This window comes from Rana temporaria, chromosome 5 (genome assembly GCF_905171775.1).
Source record: "Rana temporaria chromosome 5, aRanTem1.1, whole genome shotgun sequence".
NCBI classification, from domain to species: domain Eukaryota; kingdom Metazoa; phylum Chordata; class Amphibia; order Anura; family Ranidae; genus Rana; species Rana temporaria.
The window spans coordinates 299,852,613-299,868,791 of record NC_053493.1 but is presented as its reverse complement, the minus strand read 5'-3'; the positions used below and the strand labels follow the sequence as shown (position 1 = coordinate 299,868,791).

General features: G+C 41.2%; 1 protein-coding gene across 1 annotated transcript in view; it reads right to left on the bottom strand.

Annotated features, from left to right (window-relative positions):
* The window catches only part of YES1 (YES proto-oncogene 1, Src family tyrosine kinase), an 89,723-nt gene that overhangs the window by 21,030 nt on the left and 52,514 nt on the right, over window positions 1-16,179 (bottom strand). Inside the window, exons 2-4 of the mRNA XM_040354036.1 lie at window positions 9,951-10,208; window positions 2,916-3,015; window positions 84-182 (exon numbers count right to left, since the gene is read on the bottom strand). Coding sequence (XP_040209970.1) covers window positions 84-182; window positions 2,916-3,015; window positions 9,951-10,203 — 452 coding nt within the window. The 5' untranslated portion in view covers window positions 10,204-10,208. The remainder of the gene's footprint in view (window positions 1-83; window positions 183-2,915; window positions 3,016-9,950; window positions 10,209-16,179) is intronic.

Sequence of the window (16,179 nt, the reverse complement as noted above, 5' to 3'; positions counted from 1 at the left end):
TCTCCAGAAGATGTGCGAGTTTAATGTCTGTATTAATATTCTGGCTCACTTATCTACTAAAAATGTAAGCAGTACAATCTTACTCTTCAGCCTGTATGGAGTCCGCAGGGGCAACATAGTTACTGGGAATATAACCGGTTTTTCCAGTGGCTATAGATCTTGCTTCCCACCAGTCTCCTTCCCTGCAAAGGAAAATCATTTACAAATAAATTAAATGTTCTTCATAATACAAAAAAACAGAAGCACAATTTTATTTTGGCAGTCTCTTCGATCAAAGCCAAAACTCACCCTTTTCATTCTGGTGATCAAAGACCATGTGATCTTTGCCCAGACCGCATGCAAAAAAAAAAAAAAAGACAAATCTCCACATTCATGCATGTAGATGCAGGACTTTTTCCTCCGCTGTGCTTTTGTATTCTGACAGCAAGGACTCTTCTCCCCGTCAGAATACGCAGATCAGAGCTACAGCCAGTGGAAGCAAGCTGATTGAATGCTGGTCTTTCAGCAGGTGGTTTGACAGAAGCTGGTCTGTTGAACAGACAGGTGGGTACACATGTGCCAACATTTGTCCGCTTCCAGCAGAACGGACCGATCTTCGGTACGTGTATACCCAAGCTTTACTTGGAGTAACCAACCCAGAACAGGTAAAGAAGAAGTTTTTATTTTTACGATATGAAGTCATAAAGAAAGCCAGATCCTTCTTGCTTTAGAGGGTGCCATCTTTCAGGTTCGATGGACCACATCTGGTGGGATTGCCCGAGGATCCGTTCCTTTTGGAAAAAAAAAGTCTTTAGCTTGATCTTCAGAGTAACTGGGTGCCAGGCTCCCAGGTCTCCGTGTGTTGCTCTCCTAAACACCCATATACCCAAGTTTACACAAATCCTTATTCATTTTATCCTTACAGGGGCAAAAATAACTGTTGCCAAGGCATGGAAAAAAAACAAAACCCTTTCTTTCTGATGTAATTCGGAAAGTCTTGTGGATAATGACAAGAGAAACTGGCCAGTATTCGAAATAACACCACCGTGAAATTTGGAAAAATATGGGAACCATGGGCTAATTATATTGGAATATTACTTAGTTGAGACGCATCTACATTCTTTCTAGGCCAGTGTTTAACTCAGTCCTCAAGGCGCCCCAACAGGTCATGTTTTTAGGATTTCCCTCAGATGAAACGGCTGTGGTAATTACAAAGGCAATGCAATTGATCAAATCACCTATGCAAAATAATAGAAAGACTGAAAACATGACCTGTTGGGGCGCCTTGAGGACTGGAGTTGAGAAACACTGTTCTAGACTCATCTTTATGGAGATAGGCATGTAACTCTTGCTCTTTCCATCTCTCTCTTTTTCTTCCTTTTTGTTACCTTTTTTTTCTATTAGTACTCTTTTATAAGTCTCCCGGAGACTCCCGGAGTTTAGGGATCCTATTTACAGGTTTATCCTTTAGTTTTATTATATTTTTAAGCAATATTTTTGGAGAATTACAGTTGTTATATTGGATATTTTTCTGTTACTTAATAGAGTCTAGAAAGACTATAATTTAAGTTCATGTGGGGGGATTGGAGGTCCTCTCTTCGGGCGCAGCATGATCCCTATAGGGGTGCCGGAGAGATAGGGATATCCGTTCCTCATATGGCTAGCATTTCAGGGGCCTCTTAGGCATTGTCTAGCCTCTTATTTAATGCTTAAGCTACCCTAACCAATATTCTTGTATCTCTGATGTTAATTTTTTCCCCTTTTTCTTTTTTTATCCTCTTTTTATTTTTACCTGTTCTTCCGTTTATATTCGCCTATTGGTTGTTGATTATCCTTTTTTTTTTTTATATCTCTCCGGGAGGTATGTTGATTACACTAAGCTGTATTGCGATTTAGTGTCTTTATATTATTTCTTGAAACTAAAATACTTTGAAAGTAAAAGAAAGCGAGAATGTCAGTATAACAGCCACACAACTAGCACCAAAGGACAGCAATGATGGGCTCATAATTCCCTTTGAGAAGGGTTTACTTTTAAAATGAGAAATCTACTACTAGTTTAAGACGGATATTTGCTAGAAGTGGAAGAGCTTTGATGCTGCCATAGATACTAAGTGGGTATAGTAAGTAAGAACTGAAATAGAAATATTTATATCCATGCCCACTCTGAAATCATCACCAGTATAGAATATCTGTGCAGAAACATTCCACCATCTACTTGCTCTAAAATAGCACAGGAAGAGTATCCAAAGTAATTTCTAATGCTTGAGCATGTGGAATTTTCTCTACTACGCCTCTACATTGTCAAAGTGGGTAAGTAGAGGTTATGTCCAGTTCTAGCCTCTCACATTTGTGCCTTTGAAAATGTCATGAAGGTTAGAAGTATTAACCAAGCATACTTATTTTAGGGGTTTGAAAATGTCCTCTTTAAATTCCCTTTTCCTGCTTCTTTTCCTGTTTACTATCACGCTGCACAGCTTGCATCGACTCTAGATAAATCTTAGGTTTAATACATTGTCAAGGAATAACGTCATTTTATACTAACTCAAAAAGATACGGTAGCAGTAGCATTAAGGCCATTTTAGCAGAGATCGATATTGACTAGCCACTGCTTCGCTTTATGTCATGCTATGATACATTCAGAGTAACCGTGATTTCCCATGTGGTGTATGATTGATGTTTTAAGGTGTGGCTTGTCTGAATCAGAAAAACAATGCCATTAATCCCAGCCAAACTAACAATTCTAGGATAGTGGATCTTGCAATAATTAAAATTCTAGTTTACCCGTTATCACATACTAAAGTTTTATTTTTAGGCAGAACATACAGGAAAAAGACCTGCACACATCCCAATATATTTACAATACAAAGTAAGCCACACTGCTGAACGTTCAACCAAGTATACAAGATAAACTGGCTGAGAATTCGATTGCAACTTACGTGTTATTAATTATTTGGAATCTTTCACCCTTTCTGAAAGAGAGATCTTCTGATGTCCTAGCTTCATAATCGTATAAGGCAACAAAAACGGTAACACCACCTACAAAAAAAATGTCAAAAAAAATAAATGTATATAAAAAACACAGACTAGGGTCATCCCCATACCACTTTAAGACAGGAGTACAATAACCAATACTGTTTTTAATGTCATGTGACAGTGGCAAGGGGGAGTGGACAGTCAGTCAATTCTTAAAATGTTACCTTAGAATACTTATTACAAATTATTTTAATTCAACCCTGTTGGGGGGGACATTGGTGAGATGTCAGGGGTCTAAACAGACCCCTGACATCTCCCCCTTGAGACATGGAAAGGGACGTAGGACACAGATTCCTAAGTCCCTATCTCAGCAGCTTCAGCCGCACTGAAGATGAATGGACAGGAGACAGCGGCTCCTCGCCATTCATAAAACGGAGACATCGTAAAAAACAGTTTACGATGCTCAGTTAGGAATGGACAGTTAGTGATCACCAACTCTTTTCATTCATAGAAGGAACCGTTAAATTACACGTTTACCGACTCCTTCATCTGCTCTCCATCTTGAAAGACCTGGAACAGGGAGGGCAGGGCCTGGGAGTGGCGCACAGAGGGGGGATGGGAGGAGCGCACAGGGGACACTCAGGGACAATCGGTGCAGTGGCGGGGGAAGTTATAATCTCCCTGTGTCGCTTTCAATAAAGTAGCTGAAAGCCGCGGGGGGGGGGGGGGGGAGTAGGAGGAGCTGCTTTATTGAAAGCCACACAGGGAGATCAGCGATTATAACTTATAACCGCCACACCGATTGTTCCCGAGTGTCCAGGTATCGGATTAGGCATCGGGAGCATTTGCACGAGTACAAGCCTAAAGTCTCGTAAACCCGATCAGATTTTCCGCAGACCAAGGTGTCGGGCTATTGTTACTTGCATAGAAACGGCACACAATTGCCGGCCAACAAACACGATGTGGTGACGTACTATGTGGTTTTTCAGCTCTTTAGCACCACCCTTTGGGCACCTTCTGGTAATGCGTTTGTACACACGATTGGAAAATCTGACAGACTGCTGAGTGCGGAAAATTTTAAAGCCCGCTATCCAACATTCCGGGGAGAGAGAGAGAGAGAGAGGGGGGGGGGGGGAGAATTAACTAGGTCACATTGAAGAGTATATAGGTTAACAGTATACACTTGGTACAAAATAGAATGGTTTTCTCATAATGGATCCATCCTACAAATATGTTTTATACATCAACATAGCTTTAACTAACTGGTTCTCTCACATCAGGTTCTATAAGTGATGGAGGTAATTTACCTTCCTCATCACTGTCATATGCAAACTATACCCAAACATGGTAGAAGCCTATACCAACATACCACCCTGGTTCTGTGCTCTAAAAAAAAAAAAAAAAAAATGTACTGTACATTAAAGCAGAACCAAGTTCAAACTTGGTTAAAAAATTTCTAGCAGGCAGGCTAGCTGTGCGTCGGGATTACGGAATTCCTGCACATGCATACCAAAAATCAAGAAAGCCAAAAGATCATCACACGGAAGATCCAGGAAGGTGTCAGTACTGGCAATGGACTGTTAGAACTAAAGTCCACAATACTTACCTGGGCTCTGTTTTAACAAATAGCTCTACCTAGACACTGGGTATAAAGATAAACAAATCTAATGAAAAATTTGAGGGCAAAAACAGTCATTGCTGTTTTTTTTTTTTTAAAGTCCAAGTTTCTGGGGATCATCATGCAAACAGTTGTTTGCATGATGCAGGGGTTGTAAAAAGAAAAACAATTTTTAAATAACAAAACATGTCTATACTTGCCTACCCTGTGCAATTAAATCGCTGAGTGTCCGGGAACCTCCTCTTTTTGAGTCCCCCGTTGGCGCTCCTGGCCCCTTCCATTCTGGCCAGTGACCCCATAGGAAGCCGCTTCACATGGGGGCACTCTTGCATGTTCGCACCCGAGTCCCTTTGCTGCGTCCATTGAAAAAGGAGGGACTGGGCTCCCTCGTCACTGGCTTTGATTGACAGCACTGGAAGCCAATGGCTCCCGATGCCCCAGCAAAGCCAGCGAGACCCAGGAAGAGGCGAGAAAAGATCTGCAGACGAGCACGGTGCTGGATCGAATAAGGGCTCAGGTAAGTAAAGGGGGGTTCGGGGGCGAAACTCCGACGCCTACATTTTTTTTACCTTAATGCAAGGAATGCATTCGGGTAAAACATGTTTAGATTTTACAACCACTTTAAGTCTAGTAACGGAACTTCCTTCATGTGTACAGGTTTCAGGATAGTGACTCATTTACGTAGTGGAGCCAGAATCAGCCCAATAACAAGAAACCTACCAAATCAGCAATATCAACTCTCATATTTTAATCATCCTCTGTCCATTTTCATTCTTCTACTGCTAATAATCTTAAATATCCAAGCAGAATGTTGCAGCCAGCTATTCCTCAAATCACAAAACTGTCCATGCCACATACGTCTCGCTTTTTCTAAGCATTGTTTGCTGAGCCAAGTGCAGTTAATTCCCACAATTCACAACTGTTCAGGAAATTCTGATATACTTTAATTAGAAGACGGAGCCAAGAGATGTAAATCAGTGTACTACTGAACTTCTGAATAATATCAGATACAGACCAGTACTTCATGGTACATGGCATTATCTTATTTATCCCCTAAAATGATCATTTATTCATTATCTAAAATGTATATATGATCTCTGTCCGCAACAGAAACAGGTTTCACGCAGATCATAAAGTAAACCGCTCAGCAGACAGAAGAAAAAAAAAGATTTCATAAAATCCTTAATGGGGCACAGTATAAGAATTCATGTACACTGTTATACGGCTGCCTTCAGAAATTGGATACTGGCAAACCACTCTCACTCCCAGCATGCCTCAGTTTTGTTAGCAAGCAACAGTAGGAGTGGCGTGTAGAAAAAGGGGGGAAGGGGTGTCCTGTAATCTACTTAGACACAATCATTACTTCCCTTTATTCAACCCTGACACTATTGACAAGGTTGCTAAACTTTTTTGTAACACCCACCTAACCACCTGGATCCTACTCCATAGAAAATGCTATGCTCACCCTCTGGCTCTATTCTACACTTTCTAACTCAAATCTTCAACCTCTCCCTCTCTTCTGGCACCTTTCTCAACGCTTTAAAACATGCACTAGTCACCCCCATTCTTAAAAAGCCCTCACTGGACCCCATCAATCTTAAAGCGGTGGTTCCCCCTTAAAACACATTTCTAACAATACATTCGGAAGACTGCTTACACTGCGGGTAGGCTGGCTTTTTTTTTTTTTTTTCGTACATACCTCGATATCGCCGTTTCATCCCTCGACTTCCGGGTATGAGTCTTGTGGCGGTGGGCGTTCCTAGTTGATTGACGTTCCTCCGACCGACGCATACTTGACGTCACGACTTTCCGAAAGAAGCCGAACGTCGCTGCGCAGGCGCCGTATAGAGCCGACTCTATACGGCGCCTGCGCAATGACGTTTGGCTTCTGTCGGAAAGTCGTGACGCGCAGTATGCGCCCGTCGGAGGAACGTCAATCAACTAGGTCCAGCAAGACTCGTATCCGGAAGCCGAGGGATGAAACGGCGATATGCGATATGATCGAGGTATGTACGAAAAAAAAAAAAAAAGCCAGCCTACCCGCAGTGTAAGCAGTCTTCCGAATGTATTGTTAGAAATTTGTTTTAGGGGGAACCACCCCTTTAACAACCTACTCCTTTTCCTCCAAACTCCTTCAACGTCTGAGCGACTCATACAACCGACTGAGCGACCATCTGACCGAGAAGAAACTTCTTGATCTCCTTCAGTCTTGATTTCCCCACCAGCACTCCACAAAAACAGATCTCCTTAAAAAAGCTTGAAGCTATGTGGACAGCACAAGGGGGAGTGTAATTTTAACCAGTGAGACCACAGGTACAGCAGGAGCCAGGAACGCACCCGTACGATAAGCTGGTCAGCGGCTGTCTACAAGACTGACACTGCCAAAGACACCAGGTGCTGGTTTTAAAGCACCTCTCGTGAGTAGTTTTTTATTATGAATTTTAAATAAATATATTTTTAAACGTATTTCACCATGATGAGCCCCTTGGTTTCTTTGAGGCATTGAGGAACATCCTGAGAGGACTCACCAATTTTAACGGAATAAGTTTTTGAGGCACATTACCAGCTGGGGTCTGGTGAGTTTGCATTTCAGCAGTTGGTGGTGGTAGCACTTATCTTTGTCGGGTGGAAGAAGTGACAGCACCCTGTATGCATGAAATATAGCACCAGGATTTAAACTCAGCAACACTTTCTGTTTGGACTGGAATTTGTGAACTGGCGCTTACCCATAATTGGGGACGTGTTGCAGCATGAACGCACATGAATTGTGAAAAACTAATTTTTGGCACAAACGCACCTTATTATTATTTTTATATATTAATAATATTATTCATTATTTATATGTTCGCACACTTGTGCATGTATATTCATAATAGTTTATAGACTCACTTATAGCACTTTGGAATATTGTTTCACAAGCACATCATTTGGGGTAGCCATATTTATTTATTTATTTATTTTTGATGGCACAGCATATGCACATAGCATCACGCTAGTACATATGTTCACAAGAGCTGTTTCTATAGTGACCCATCACGTACATCACTGTACTGGATCTAGCACTATATCACTATAGGGGTCAAATAGAAAAAAAATATTTTTTTTGGGTAAACTAAAAAAAAAAAAAATTTTTTTTTTTTTTTTTTGATATCACATTATTATACCAGCGCAGTACCAACACCTTTTTAATTTTTTCACCTAAACCTCATAGAAGGTTTATACAGCACTGCAGCAGGTCAATATAGTATTATTTAGAACTTATTTTTGAGCCGGTGACAATCACTTTTCATATATCTCTCTACTCAGCTCACTTCATCAGTCTCCTCACGAATCACCGACATGGATGCCAAACTACTTCCTCAAATCTATCCAAAACCAATGTACAAATTATTTCCTCCCCTACGTGCCCCTTTCCCCCGATTTCTATGTCAAAATCAACAGCACAATTGTCAACCTCTTCCCCCCCATGCCAAAGTCCTAGGTGTAGTCCTGGACTCTGAACTCTCCTTTCGGCCCCACATCCAATTACTGTCGATAGCTTGCCGCCTCAACCTCCGCAAAAATCTCCAAGATACGCCCCTTCCTAACCAATGGCACCACAAAGCTTCCAATTTAGTCCCTGGTCATCTCCCTCCTCGATTACTGCAACTTCCTTCTCATTGGCTTACCTCTAAATGAGCCATCCCCCCTTTCCGTCTGTCATGAATGCTGCTGCCAGACTCATCCATCTTACCAACCGCTCAATGTCTGATACCCCTATATGCCAATCCCTCCACTGGTTGCCACTCACCCAACTAATTCAAGATACAAACAAGAACTTACAAAGCCACCCACAACTCAGCCCCCAGCTACATCACTAACCTAGTCTCAAAATACCAACCAAATCCTCTTTTGTTCCTCCCAAGATCTCCTGCTCTCTAGTTTCCTTGTCACCTCATCCAACGCTCACCCTCCAAGACTTCTCCAGAGCATATGCCACCCTCTGGAACTCTACCCCAATTTGTCTGACTATCCCTGAAAACGTCTCTCTTCAGAGAAGCCCATCTGACCCCCACCTAACAACTGCACATTTATTTTCTCCCACAGCCCATCCCACAATTATTACCTCTTGTATCTCTTGACCCACCCTACTAGATTGTAAGCTCTACGGGAAGGGCTCTTCGATTCCTACTGTATTAAATTGTACTTTCTGCCCTTTCATTGTAAAGTGCTGCGTAAACTGTCGGTGCTATATAAATCCTGTATAATAATAATACTCCAAGAAAATGATTTTACTGTAAAGTTGGCCATACACCATACAATTTTCTTAAGATTTACCTTCAACTATGTAGTTCTGATTGCCTGATTGCATACAAACTCAAAGTGTTTAGGTTTGACCTTATATTATATGGTTTTGGTAAATCTAAAAGGAAAGTTGTAAAAGAAAATTGTACAGTATAATGTATGGCCAGCCTTATGCCCCGTACACACGATCCGAAAATCGTACGGAAAATGCCGCTTTCGAAACGATCGTACAATAATCGGATCATTAGCACAGCGCTTCAGAGAGCCGATCAGGACAGTTCATACGTTTTTTTTAGCGGACATGCAAAAAAAAATTCGTACGATGCCAGATCGTCCGATTTCCGTATAATCAGTACAGCTGTCGTTCGAAAATGCAATACAAATGCATTACAACACATGACATCACTTCCGATTTTTTTATTCTGCCGTACGAGAATTTTCGTGACTTTAGTAAACTCAGTTTCGACGTGAGATTAGCATACAAAAAAAAGCGGACGATCATTCGTCCGATAATCGGATCGTTTGTACCGGGCATAAGTCAGTCAAAAATACTTTTTCTCAATTGCACATTGTGGCACACATGTTCAGTATTCAGATACATTGTGATGCCCAAAGGCAGTCCAACAGGCCCACAAAAACCAACAGGCAGAGGTGGCTCAACAGAAAGCGGTCTGAAGAGCCTTTTGACTAAAGCAGGTTTCAGCAAAGGTTTGAACAGACATCTGGTAACTAAAAGTAAACAATCTTGATAAAATGGTATTAAAAAAAAAAAAGATTATATATATATATATATATATATATATATATATATATATATATATATATAGAGGTTTGCTTCTCTCAGAAGATGGAAAACATCCAATCTCCTAGGTCACCAACAAAAAGCTGAGGCATGATTTTTTTTTTTTTTTTTTGGAAATGCTGTTTTTCTGATTTGCATCTACTCCTGTACATACTATAATATAGGACTAGAAGGAACAGGATGAAATCTCAAACCTCACATTGTGCTTTTAAATCTATAACAAAAAGAAAGAAACAATTTAGGAACTTCAAGATTAGTACCATAAGACATTCATTAAGAGTACTATCGGCTTACCCGTCAACCCTCCTGTGTAAGGAACTGGCACTGGTGAAAAGACAGAAGATGCTCCTCCAAAAGGAGTTATTCCAGATGAACCTCCAAAGGGCGTCATGGAATGACTGTTAAAATTAGCAGAGGGTCCTTTGATTGCCGGGGACTGTGCAACTTGTGTTGGGTCATTGCCAAACTGATTGATAGGATCTGGCTTGGGTTCTGTCCTGTATTTTATTGATGGACCTTTGTCCTCCTTACTCTTAATGCAGCCCATTATACCTGTAAAAGAAAATAAATTGGGTTAAACAACAACACTAAAGTCGAGTTAGCAGTCTAATTGCTAGGATGATGGATCCTGTATTACGGTGTTATGGTTGAAGAGAACAGAGAGCATTTAGTAAGACTTAGGCCTGGCTCACACTGGTACAATTTGAGATGTGATTTGAGATGTGAAATCGCATCTCAAATCGGTGGCATTAGCCTAGTAGGTGTGGGTCCCCAAAACGTGGATAGCAGCTACTGCATTCCAATTGACATGAATGGGACTGTCTGCACGGGGATGCATGCAACACCAGTGCAGACGGAGATGGCCCCCCCCCCCCCCCCGCATGGGCTTACGCCTGTGTGAACGAGGCCAAAGGAGATGATATGATGCAATAATCCCATCAATGCATGAACATGTTTTAAATAGTGTTTCTTTGTGAGGTTTGTAATTCTCATACATACATGAAGATGGTTATATTGGCTCACAACATTTGAAGGCCTTGCTTTAAAATGCTACATGACAGATAGCTTTGCAGCTCCTTTAAACAATGCAAGCAAGTGGATGAGTTGGTCAACGGACTCCCCTGTGTTAACCTCTTGCTTACTGGGCACTTATACCCCCCTTCATGCTCAGGCCAATTTTCAGAGCCCTCACACTTTAAATGACAATTGCACGGTCATGCAACACTGTACCCATATGACATTTTAATATTTTTTTCCACACAGATAGAGCTTTCCTTTGGTAGTATTTAATCACCACTGGGGTTTTTTTTTTTTTTTTTTTTTTTTTTTGTAAAAGATAAAGGCAGAAAATTCTGAAACCAAAACACATTTTTTTATACAGGTACTTTTTCTGCTGCACTGATGGGCAGCACTGGTGAGCACTGACAGGTGGCACAGATTTGCAGCACATTCGGGTTCTAAGGGCACAGATGTCCCTCTAACCAAAGTCGCTGCTCCCCCCCCCCCTTACACGGACAGCGTGAAGGGGGGGGGGGGGAATCAACAGCCAGCATCTGTTTATTTCCATGATCAGCTGATCACGTTGCCCCGTTACCCATCTACTCGGCGATCACAGAGTACGCCCCAGGGGGAGCGCGGGAACGTCTATGGCCCTCCCAGCAATTTAAGCTTGCGCCATGGCTGTCTTTTGGCTATAGCGCGGGCGGCAAATGGTTAATATAACCTTTCCTAATGGAAATATGGGGAGTGTCATTGCATGCCTTCTGAAAAGGTTAGGTCCTGGGTCCTTATATTGGATCACTGACCAAAGCAAATACACAAATCAGGAAAGTTTGAACAAAAACCAAACAGTAGGTATTGGGCGTGTGGTGCTTTACCAAATCATTTGACAGCACAACCTTACCTACAATGTAAGTCTGAACAAATTCAGAAGTAATCATCTGCATACTTGTTCTGGGTTAGAATGTGCTGCAAAAATGCACAGAAAAGCAGTAAAAGGTGCATGCACTACTTTTAAAAAATATGCTGCACCAAATTGCATAGTACTGCGGTATCATGCGATTTGGTGCGTGCAAACACACTGCATTTGAGATCTACATTTAGGGTACCATAAAACACAACATTTTTACAGGTTGGGTTTATATATCATTTTATTCTACATGATAAATATAAATACAGAAATGTTAACCCAGATAGCAGTGCAGCACAAATGCCACCCCAAAACAGGAAGCTGCATTAGGATGACTTCACTGGCAGAGCAACAGGTATTTGTGGAACTTTGCAGAGGAAATAAAAAAAAAAAAAAAAAAAAAACTAGAAGTGCAGATGCACTTACAATTAAAGTGGTTGTAAACCTCCGACATTAAATATGAACAAAGCATATACCTCTATACTGTGTACTTGTCTCAATTAGGAGCACCAAGTGTTATTTCTGTCTTCTGCTTCTTTCATTTATCAGCATGAATCACTTCTGACAAGTTTTCCTGTCAGAGAAAAAAGGTGCCAGGGGAGGGAGCTCCAGCTGATTGACAGCCTCAGCTCTGTTCCTGTGTGAAGGGGGGGGGGGGGGGCGTCCCTTCTCCCCAATCAGCTCTTCATTGCAGAATATATATATATATATATATATATATATATATATATATATATATATATATATATATATATATATATATATATATATGTGTATTACACATACATACATACACACACACACACACACACACTCGCTTGAATACTTTTTTAAAGCACTTTTATTGCGGTCACAGACTGTAAACATCCCTTGTGACAGCACTAGGCAGTGGCAGGTACTCTTTATGGAGAGATCCGGAGTCAATAAGACCCCAGATACCTTCCCTGCCCTTAAAAGTATTTGATCAAATCAAGACCGGTGTAATCAAATGCTTTCCATTTTTAAAAATGGCGCTGGGGAAACAGGAAGTGATGTATGCTCATTGCTTCCTATATCACAGAGGCAGACAGAAGAGTCCTGGTCTTTGTCCACCTCTATGATCAGTCAGCGGACCGAGTGCCGCTTAGATTGGCCATCAGCTCTAAACCCTGCTACTTGCCTGCAGCAGGGCTAAATGTCAAACACCCTGCCTGGCACCCGGAACTGCATGTTACAGGATTGGGCGATAGGAATTGGAGATCCCCGAGTGATTCAATTACAAGTACAGGAGAATAAAGATTTGAAAATCTAAATACTGCAGACATGGCTGAAAAGGCAGAAATCTGTTAAGGAGGAAAAGAAAATCGTCATTGGCTACTAAATGAAACAGAAAGTTTTTTTTTTTTTTAATAACAACCATGTGTTTTAAAAACGTTTGTTTTTCATTTAAAGAGGACTGTCATATGGTGCAAGATAACAGCAATCTCCGTGTTCAGCCAGGGCAGGGAAGAAGCTACCGCCTACATCTTCCTCTGTCTGAAACCTCAAAAGACTTCAGAACAAAGAGGGGCTAGAAAAACAAAAACAAACAATAGATTCAAGGAAAAAAGGTTTGGGGGTAGGAAACTGGCACTGCCAGGTTTAGGTATGCAGTCATATTGAATTAAAAAGGGACATCATATAAACTGATTATAACCTCTGAACCACCTACCCATCTATGGCAAGGTCTATGTGCGTTCCGCAGCTAGACTAGTTCAGCATGGTTACAGCAAGCTACAAAAATGATTTTTACCTGCAACATACCAGTAAGTGCAAAACACACACAGCTTTTAGATGAACTTTACAAGATTCAGAACCTTAATGGAGTTTTGCATTTTTTTCTTTGCCCTGAAATGTAGTTTTAAAGTGAACCTGTGAGCCAGAATTAGGAACCGAGCCTAACATTACACTAAAACTGCACGCTAAACCCTGCAATAATCAGGAACATCTGTCCTGATGTCACTCTAGCTGAGGCTAAACAACTCCATAATCTCTGTCTGCCAAAGGGAAACTTTCCAGGACTTGCTAGGGTGGATAACATCCCCACACATGGAAGAAAATCCTGTATTACAAGATGGTTATCAAACAGTCCAAGTACAAAGCTTTAGCTGCTCCATTATTAACAAAAGAATTAAAAAAGACAAAAAAGTTATATTAGGGGCACACAAACGCAAAATAAATAAATACTTGCTGAGATTCGGTCCTCAGGCTAGGGGATCCCCACTTCGTCGTTCGCAAAACCAAAGCAAAAATTAAGCCGGCAACTCAATATCTCCTTGGTATGATCATCATTTGGCGACATCATACACACAGGATCAATGCTGACATGTTTCGGCCATCATAGCCTTACTCCTACCACGATTAACATTAAAATAGCATTGCTCATTTAGGGGCAGGACTGAACAGAATTACAATTAAAACCAAACAACATCAAATGGTTACACATGAAGGGTGCACACCAGATAACACCACATCAGGAAACCAATAATATAGAAATGACTATAGACGTTTCCCAGAATGTTTTTTTGTTTTGTTCAGAAATATCAATAAATATTTGTTATTCGGAAATAAGTCTGCCCCATCTATTGTTTAGACCAGTTGGCTTTCTAGTATTTAAATTACGGATCCACCACACTTCCCTCTGCAGGAGTAATGCCCCGTACACACGATTGGAAATTCAGCCAGCAAAAGAGTCCAATGTGAGCTTTTGTACGGAAATTCAAACTGTGTGTATGCTCCATCGGACTTTTCCTGTTGGAATTTCCGCCAGCAAAAGATTGAGAGTTGGTTCTCACATTTTCCGACAGAATTTTTTTTATCGGAAAATCCGGTGGTCTTTAGCAATTCCGACGTGCAAAATTTCCGACACATGCTCGGAAACAATTCGACGCATGCTCGGAACCACTGAACGTCATTTTCTTGGCTCGTCTTAGTGATGTACGTCACCGTGTTCTTGACGAACGAAAGTTCAGAGAACTTTTGTGTGAACGTGTGTATGCAAGCCAAGCTTGAGCGGAATCCTGTTGGAAAAAACATCCAAGGTTTTTCCGACAGAAAATACGATCGTGTATACGGGGCATAAGCGGTGCACATTACCACCTCTTGGGGGTTTCTTAACCTGCTCAATGCCAAAAAAAAACTTTACGCATGTCCCTAAAATGTCTATAGACATTCGAAATATTCCTGGCATTGTGGTGCTCCGAAATCCTGATCCTCAAGAGGTATATTGTGTATCCTACATACTGTAGTCTGCATACTACATACCAATTGTTATATTGGGAACACACACCCCTTGACTAGTAAATGATTGCAAGGTCCCAAATGTTGATTTTTCCGATACAGTGCTTTGGCACAAGGCAAAAATACAACTACAACTCTGTTCCACTCTAATGTGCATTTGCCAAAGAGATTTCACTACGAGCTGGTGGCAGTGCCAGCGCCCCACTGGAATCCTCACCATCATTGGGACAGGGGCCAACGGCACCATCACAGGGACAGGGCCCTGTGGCAGTGCCGCCGATATCTGCACTATCAATGGAACAGTAAGGGGATCATCCCAACAGGTAGCCAAGAAAATCCAACAAAGTAATGGGAGGACAGCTTTCATTTGGTTGAAAACAGATGCAACATACTTGCTATAAAAGACCTCTTGTTGATTTTTTTTTTTTTTGCAAAATACAGCTTAATATGTGCGCATTTAAAAAGAGTGCAGAGCAAACAAATAAAAAAAATAAGGCTGAACATGCGATTATAGTGAGCCTGAAACTTATTCTGAATACATTTCAGGTTCACAATAATCACATGTTCAGGCAAATTGTTATAATGAAGCTGAAGGCTGCCATTTTGGATATTACTGGACAAATAATCAAGATGCTCCACTTCCACACCATTTAGAGGCAAAATTGCACTACTATACTGTTATAGTGGATGATGCTTTGGCCTATAGTTCAAAGCAGACCTTCTCCAACAAATTTAAGTAATCATGATCTTCTCCCTCACCTCAAGCCCCGAAAGATCGATCACCCTAATCGTCGCCTTGGTGAGGTTGGTGTATGCTTGATATGACAGCGAACGTAGCACTAATCTTTTTATTCTTTTTGCACATCATGTGCATGAGGACTAAAGATGTAGGTGGAATCTTACAGGCTTCAACCTCTCAAATATATATATATATATAACAAAACACTTTGCATGCAAGGCTATAACAATTTAGTAGAATTCAGATTCTGTGTTCATGATAAACATGTAGGTATTTTTCCCACAGTCAAGACAACAGCCCTTCCTGAAGTTAGGAGAACAAATGATACGAGTCACACAGTTCTATAGTGAAAGCATGAACCTGCCTGGAATTTCTGAGCTGTGCCACTCTCACAAATATCGGGCATACAGGCCATTACAGAGACCTGCACCAGCACATGCCTGTTAGCAGCCAAAAACACACACTTCCATGGGCCGTACCCTTCTGTATTTTCTGCTTGGTAAACAGTGGAAGTCTTATCACGAGTGCCTAACAGGACTATTTTTGGGATTTGTTATTGAAGCAAAATAAAAACGATGGGTACGTTTACTGAACTGCAGTAATGGCAGTAAAGGGTT